This window comes from Pelophylax lessonae, assembly GCF_965119305.1.
Source record: "Pelophylax lessonae genome assembly, chromosome: 10".
NCBI lineage: Eukaryota > Metazoa > Chordata > Amphibia > Anura > Ranidae > Pelophylax > Pelophylax lessonae.
This window is the reverse complement of record NC_138777.1, coordinates 57,434,370-57,442,680: the sequence shown is the minus strand read 5'-3', so window position 1 is coordinate 57,442,680 and position 8,311 is coordinate 57,434,370. Positions and strand designations below refer to the sequence as shown.

The 8,311-nt window shown below is 41.0% G+C and overlaps 1 protein-coding gene across 1 annotated transcript in view; it reads right to left on the bottom strand.

Annotated features, from left to right (window-relative positions):
• Positions 1-391: 391 nt before the first annotated feature.
• Positions 392-8,311, bottom strand: part of IMMP1L (inner mitochondrial membrane peptidase subunit 1) — an 85,048-nt gene continuing 77,128 nt past the window's right edge. The window contains exons 5-6 of the mRNA XM_082270764.1: positions 1,143-1,253; positions 392-553 (exon numbers count right to left, since the gene is read on the bottom strand). Coding sequence (XP_082126890.1) covers positions 485-553; positions 1,143-1,253 — 180 coding nt within the window. The 3' untranslated portion in view covers positions 392-484. The remainder of the gene's footprint in view (positions 554-1,142; positions 1,254-8,311) is intronic.

The following is an 8,311-nucleotide window of genomic DNA, read 5'->3' as shown; positions in this document are numbered from 1 at the left end:
TTTTTCCATAAAGAGCAAAACACCTTAGGACACTAGCAAAATAAACTGAGGACTCATGGAGTGGGGTTGGGTTAGTTGATGGAAACCCAGGGGAAATGTCTTCGAACAGTTTTGCCAGTGTCCGATCCCCTGAAGGCACTAGCCTTCACTCAAGGTGCATGAATGTTAAGTCTGGCTCCTGTACTGTACAAGGAAAATGCATTTAGAAAAGTATTGCATGAGAAAATTCTAATTAAAACCCCCATAATAAACCCAACCCCATTCCTGTAACTTCTTCCATAACTGCATGTAATATTTCCAAAAGACATTGGCTATTGTAGTAAAAATATAAAATTAAAAGATTCAGGTTCACTTTCCAGCCTCGTGCACAGACCAACAAGAAGCACCAAAAAAATGTCAGAAGTAGTTTATTAGAAATCATCCTAAATTGCATAAATAACTAAAATCTAAAATAGAATAAAAACATTAATTGCTACCACTACGCTCAATCCTCTTTTAACAGTCGGCCATTGGGACTTTCCTGAAGTACTCCGAAAGAGTGAAGAGGCCATATCTGAAAAACAGCAAGCATGGAAGCTATAACTTATACATTCTTAAACCATTTAAAACATCCAAACATTTTCTATGAATTCCACCCCCCATATAAAAAAACAAACTCCACACAATTTTTACTTTCACAGATATTCTGTTTACACGCCCCCTGGGGGGGGGGGGGGGGGGTGGACGACTCATCATTGAGGATTGGCCCACATTACTCTGGGACTGCGTGGAGCTCACTTGTAATTATGGGAGAACTGCTCTGCCCTGAAAAAAATGCCCATCCCCTGCAGTCAGATGAAGCTGCCACACCTCTACAGTAGACTGGCTAGAAGTCTATAGGAAAACAAGTTATGTATATAGGGTTTTTATTTTTTATTCACTTTTAATAATCGAGGGGTGGGTAAATCCTGGCAGTCCATTTAAGAATTAAAGTAATAAAAATGTGTATAATATACATTTGCTTTTAAATCCATATCCTCAGACAGGTAACCAAGCACTGGCCAAGAGATCCTCCAAGCAAAAATGTCAACTTTTCTGGAACCGCTGCACAAAAGCATGCCTTTATTTCCTATTATTTCTTGAATTTGCTTCTTGTAGCTTACCCGGAAACAAACTCTTCCTCGAATAAGGGCATAGGGAACTGATCCATAACTTCTAGAATCTGTGGAGTTTTTTAAATTGTCGCCTTCTAACCAGACATGGCCTTTTGGAACCTGAGAATTAAATAGAGGAAAAATATATAGATTACCACTGGACAGAAATACTTCATCAGCACGGTGAGCCAGGTAAACTGTAATCCTTTGTTTTTCGCTCAGTAAAGAAAAACTATGGACCAAACAAATAATTACATATATTATGCAGTCTGTTACCAGCATTACTCTAGCAGTTCTTTTTCTGCATCCCCCCCATAACAGTCTTAATACCGGTTGATCCTGTTAGATCGGTTATTGCTCCAATTAATAAAATAGTGACAACTGTTTATTCTGCAGTGAAAATAATACAGCATTGTCACCCTAAGGTGGATGTATAGTTTTAAGAACTTGCCTCCCTTATGTCCTCGGGTTTTAGTGGGTATAGCAGTGTCATGGCTGCTAGAGTCATGACCCTGGTATGTTTTTCAGCTGGTGATTCTTTTTAAAGTGAAAGTGATCCGAGCGGCTACACAGCGGCTCCCCCTCACAGGCTGTTCCATTCTAGTGGGGGGACCCAGGACTGAAACCAGCGGTCACACTGGGCTGGCTATAGCGATGAGGGAGAAACTTACATTCCCCAATGGTCTATGAAAGTAGCAATAAGGATTTTATCCCTTCTTGTTTTGGTATTTTATCTACAAGCCCTTAGTAGCTTGTAAAGCATCTGATCAAACCAATCCCTGTTGAGGGCAAAGGAGATCTGGGGTCTAACAGACCCCAGATGTCTCAGTAAAGAGTACAGAGGATGTTGTTCATTCCTTGCGATAGCAATAAAGTTGATCAAATTTTTATTTTTTTTTAAAGAAACGTAAATATTTTTTCAGATAATATATATAAAAAAAAAAATAAAATAATTTGAAAGCGCCCCCCCCCCACCCCCAATACTCTCTCACACAAAGGGAAACACATACCTAGGTCCCACGCATATGTGAACAGTGATCACATCTCATGTGAGGTATCGCTGCCAGCGTCAGTAAAAGCAATAATTCTAGCACCAGACCTCCTGTGTAACTAAAGTGTCGCTTATGGACATTGTTAGGTACCGTAGTTTGTCACCATTCCATAGGCGTACGAAATTAGTTAAAGTATTTTTTTTTTAAATTGTGTTTGAAAATGCGCTGCGCGAATATTGTGACAAAAAAAAGCAACGTAATTGTTTTCTCCTGGGCCTTTGCTTTATGATAATATATAATGTTTGGGGGTTCTAAGTAATTATCTTGTTAAAAATAAAAATTCCAGATTATACAGTGCGTTCGGAAAGTATTCACAGCGCTTCACTTTTTCCACATTATGTTACAGCCTTATTCCAAAATGGATTAAATTCATTATTTCCTAAACATTCTACAAACAATACCCCATAATTACAACATGAAAGAAGTTTGTTTGAAATCTTTGCAAATTTATTTAAAAAAAAAAAACAATAAAAAAATAAATAAATAAATAAATCACATGTACTGTACATAATAGGTATTCACAGCCTTTGCCATAACACTCAAAATTAAGCTCAGGTGCATCCTGTTTGCCCTGATCATCCTTGAGATGTTTCTACAACTGGAGTCCACCTGTGGTCAATTCAGTTGATTGGACATGATTTGGAAAGGCACACACCTGTCTATATAAGGTCCCACAGTTAACAGGCATGTCAGAGCCCAAACCAAGCGATGAAGTTCAAGGAACTGTCTGTAGACCTCTGAGACAGGATTGTATGGAGGCACAGATCTGAGGAAGGGTACAGAAAAATTTCAGCAGCATTGAAGGTCCCAATGAGCACAGTGGCCTTCATCATCGTAAATCAAAGAAGTTTGTAACCACCAGGACTCTTCCTAGAGTGGGCCACCCAGCCAAACTGAGCGATCAGGGGAGAAGGGCCTTTGTCAGGGAGTTGACAAAGAACCCAATGGTCACTCTCACAGGAGCTCCAGTGTTTCTCTGTGGAGAAAGAAGAACCTTCCAGAAAAACAACCATTTCTGCAGTACTCAACCAATCAGGCCTGTATGATGGAGGAGTAGCCAGATGGAAACCACTCTTCAGTAAAATGTATGACAGCCCGCCTGGAGTTTGTCAAGACACCTGAAGGACTCTCAGACCATGAGAAACAAAATTATCTAGTCTGATGAAACAAAGATTGAACTCTTTGGCCTGAATGGCAAGCGTCATGTCTGGAGGAAAACTAGGCACCACTCATCACCTGGCCATTACCATCCCTACAGTAAAGCATGGTGGTAGCAGCATCATGCTGTGGGGCTATTTTTCAGCGGCAAGAACTGGGAGTCTAGTCAGGATGGAGGGAAAGATGAATGCAGAAATGTTCAGCGACATCCTTGATGAAAACCTGCTCCAGAGTGTTCTGGACCTCAGACTGGGGCAAAGAATCATCTTCCAACAGGACAATGACCCTAAGCACACAGCCTAGACAACAAAGGAGTGGCTACAAGACAACTCTGTGAATGTCCTTGAGTGGCCCACCCAGAGCCCAGACTTGAACTTGATTGAACATCTCTGGAGAGATCTAAAAAGTGCTGTGCACCGAATCTCCCCATCCAACCTGATGGGCCTTGAGAGGTCCTGCAAAGAAGAATGGTAGAAACTGCTCATACACAGGTGAGCCTAGCATCATACTCAAAACGACTTGAGGCTGTAATTAGTGCTAAAGGTGCTTGACCAAAGTATTGAGCAAAGACTGTGAATACTTACGTACACTTGATTGTTTTCGTTTTTTTTATTTTAATAAATTTGCAAAGATTTCAAGCAGACTTCTTTCACATTGTCATTATGGGGTATTGTTTGTAGAATTGAGAAAAAAATAAGTAAATTGAATCCATTTTGGAATAAGGCTGTATCAAAATGGGGAAAAAGTGAAGCGCTGTGAATACATACCGGATGCACTGTATGTATGTGAGAGGTATCAGAATTGGCTTGGGCAGCTAACGGTTAAATAAGCAACAAATTAAAAGTCCAACTCTTTCAGCCAACTTTTTCTTAAGCAGTTACAGCAACATTTCATTCCTTTAATAAAAAAAAGATAACTATTGGAATCACGCAACCAGTGAATTCAAAACTAACTGCAGTAAGCATCCCTGTAACGGTCACTTGTTAGCAGCTTGGTCTATGTGTAAAAAAAAAAAAAATGGTATATATGCATTATCTATACTGCTCTTCTTTAGGGCAGTTACTTTAACATGGTGCACAGGTTTAAGTTAAAAAAAAAAAAAAAAAAAAAAAAAAAAAAAGACAGCACTCTATGCAGATTTAATTCTCTTTTTCTACGGGACCCGGGCCATTCACTTCCGGAAACACTATGGATCCTGGACCGTTTGTGGCCTTTTCAGGTCTACACACTAATTGGGGTAAATCCCTTATCGATGGATCAAGGGGCTAAAAGGTTGGCTGACCCCAATTCTCCTTTGCAATGGGCAACTAATTTTAAATATTTAGGGATCAATATTTCTCCCAACACTAAGTATGTTAGACATCTTAATTTGTCCCCAGCTCTTCAGTGGTGTAAACAGTGATTGAAAGCCTGGTCACATCTCCCTTTATCCCTTATCGGGAGAATTTAATTAAAATGAAAATTCTTCTAGTTTAATTATACAGCCTTAGGCACGCCCCACAGTGGCTACGGAAATCCTTTTTTAAACAATTAGATTCACTTATAGGCTCCTTTTGGCAATCCCAACCAGCTAGATTTAGCAGGAAAGTTTTATGCAGACCTTGGATGCAAGGGGTCTTGGCTTGCCCAGACATTCATACCTATTTTTTGGCGACCATGCTTACCCATGCTCATAAAGGACTTCTCTCTGATGACACAAATGCCTCAGTAGTATCAGAAGCTGTGCATTCAGAATCCTGAGACCCTCCATAAACTCCTCTACAGGGGTTTTACAGTCTCTCACCCACCCCTTACAGCTGCTATGAGGGCAGTTGAGGCCTGGCATGCTGTCATTACTAAACCCAATACAGTGAGGGGAAAAAGGTCCCTATCAACTCTGCTTTGGTTCAATCCCTTGCTACCAGAATTGAATTCCATACCAGACCCTGGTCTTTGGGCTGCTAAAGGAATCAGATACCTTTCAGATATTTGTGATGGGAGTGCACTATTTATGTTAGGTTGAAAGATAAATTTACATTGCCTAATGCACTCTTCTTCCGATTCCTCCAACTCCGACAAGCCTATGCAGCGCAATTTCGGTCCTTCTTGTTTAGATTGGAGCAGGATGATTTGGAGGTTCTCCTCCGGCATGACGCTCGCAAAAAAAAAAAAAAAAAAAAACACTTTCTGTGATCTACAAGTCACTACTTCCCTCGGTTCATGTGGGACTAGATGCCCTGCTAACTGCGTGGCGTTCGGAGGAGCAGGACTTGGAAGATCTCTAGGACAGCCCATTTCAAACACTAATATCGACTAAAGACTCGCTGATTCAATTTAAAATAGTGCACAGAATTTATTTTACACCAGAACGACTACATCGTATATACCCTAATTCCTCTTCTTGCTGTTGGAGCTGTTCTAGTAAACTTGCTCGATTTGCCAATATCTTTTGGGAGTGCCCTCAGATTAGTAGCTACTGGGGGGAAGTGACCCAGTTTATATCTACCCTAACTACTATACAGGCCCTGTAAAAGCTGGGGTTTGCCTCCTGGGGTTAGTGGACTCTCTGGCCGTTCGTAGGGCGATGCGTACTCTCTTGGGTCTCTTAATATTTTATGATAGGAAGGCGATAGTGCTCAAGTGGAAGTCAGACACAGCCCCTAATCTGCCCTTCTGGAAGCGTTTATTCAATAAGGTTGTACCCCTATACAAAGCTACTTATTTGTCCCAGGGTTTCTCTAAGAAATTTGAGAAGGTCTGGTACTTGGACAGATTCGGAGTGTACAACAGATGATCAGAAGTCCACAGCCTGAATTCATTCCCCCCTGATAAGGTTTAGTTTATATGAACAAAAAATGTGTTCCTCTCCAGGGACTCACATTACATTTGTGCATGTAGGATTCTAAACACGAGTTAATATTATTCCGATATATTATCCTGATGGTTGAGAGGGAACAGGAATCCCCTTATAAAATCACTTCAAGGGTTGATGAATTGCAAGAGAATGACAGAGCGAGGTGTATGGAAGGTGTGTTTTTCCCCTTTTTTTGGGGGGTTAATAGGAGGTGGTATTAGTAGTTTTAAGTTTTAGCCGGGGAATGTCCAACGGCTATGTTTTGTACATATACATCTCAATTTTTCAATAAAAATACATTTTAAAATTAAAAACCCTAAAAGGTTATCTCAATTCTGGTTAGCCTACCAACCTAGAACAAGCAGGCACCAAAAAAGTCTGAACTTCCATCCTACATGTTTGTCCCACATCATCAGCAACTCGCTAGGTGCTGAATCCAGCATCAGAATGACAGCCCCAAAGCTTGCATCTTTAAAAATAAGGCAGTAAAGGCAACTCCCTTATATCTATTCTCATTAGTTCATTTTAAAGTTGTAAACGGAAAATAGAAAAAAAAAAAAACATATGATAGGAACCCCGAGACTAGGATGGTTAGGTCATTAATTTAATAGACTTCAGAGAGGTCATTAGGATGTTGAGTGGAATAGTGCTCTTGTGTCACAGTAGCAGCATGGAGGGGGCAGACACTCGTCAACATCCTGAGGCCACAGCTAAGGCCAGACCTGTTAGTGGGCTTCTGATTAGCTAAATGGTAATTGACTGTGACACCAATTACACATAATCTCATCATTTTATTGGAGTGGGCTTGTCAAACTTCTAATTAAGATCACAGTTCAGTCTATGTGCACACAGGATCCACAACACACTGCCATCATGTCCATCAAGAAGTCTTTGGAAAAGCTTTTTACGTCAGCTAAATTAATGAGTGTGACCTGTGAGCTGGGAAGTCTCTTTCAGATGTCTTAAGGGTTAAATGACACTGCAAAGGTCCTGGTGGTCTAATATGATGGCAGCTGAACTTAAAGGGAATATACAACCTTCTTTGAAGTTTCTTTAAAAAGGTAGATTTGTGTATGTACTAAGCTTAATAAAAAGGTTACCAGTGTGCTTTTTGTCAATTTGGTAAATTGTTAATTTGCATGAACATATGCTCATTATATAGGTCATAAAAATACTGGAAGTGAAATATGTGGGCTACCATTAATATAATCTTTTTGCTGATGATTTGGCATTGATAAACTTTAAAGCTGGCCATACAGGTTTAGATACCTCTCATTGAGCCCTGTAGGCTGAACGAGCGAAACCAATCAATTCCCCCATCCAAACTAAAGAGCATGAACTGGAGGAATCTCCCCTGACAGATATTGTATTCTGACAGTCAAAACTTTTTAAATACCAAACAGTGACTGTATCCGATTGGGTTTGGTCACTAAAACCGGAGAGTACAAAATCAAGCTCACTTCTGCATAGAAACCACAATCAGCTTCCAGGTTGTATTGCCAAGGCCTAAAGTGGCTGTAAAGACAGAATTTTTTTTTATCTTAATTCATTCTATGTATTAAGATAAAAAGTCTTCTGCGTGCAACATCCCCCCTCATACTTACCTGAGCTCCCTCTCGGTTCAGTAATGTTCCACGAGAGACTCGGCTATCCAGGACTCGCCTCTTTGGCTGAGACAGCAGCAAAGCGCCATTGGCTCCCGCTGCTGTCAAAGTAAGTGATCCAATGAGGAGAGAGAGGACGAAGCCACACCATGGCTTTGTGTCTGAATGGACACACGGAGCTGCGACTCGGCTGCCCCATAGCAAGCTGCTTGCTGTGGGGGCACTCAAAAGGAGGGAGGAGCCAGGAGAACCAAAGAGGGACACAAGAAGAGGAGGATCTGGGCTGCTTTGTGCAAAACCACTTCACGCAGCAGGTTAAAGAGGTTGTAAACCCTCTTGTATAACTTTTACCTATAGGTAAGCCTATATTAAAGGCTTACCTATAGGTGCTATAAATATCTCCCAAACTTGCACCGTTTAGGAGATATTTACAGCGCAAACTGCCGATGACGTCATCGGCGCAGGCGCTCTGAGGGAACGCCCACCCGTGCCGTTCCTTCAGAGCTCAGTGCCGTGAACGGCGGCTCCCGC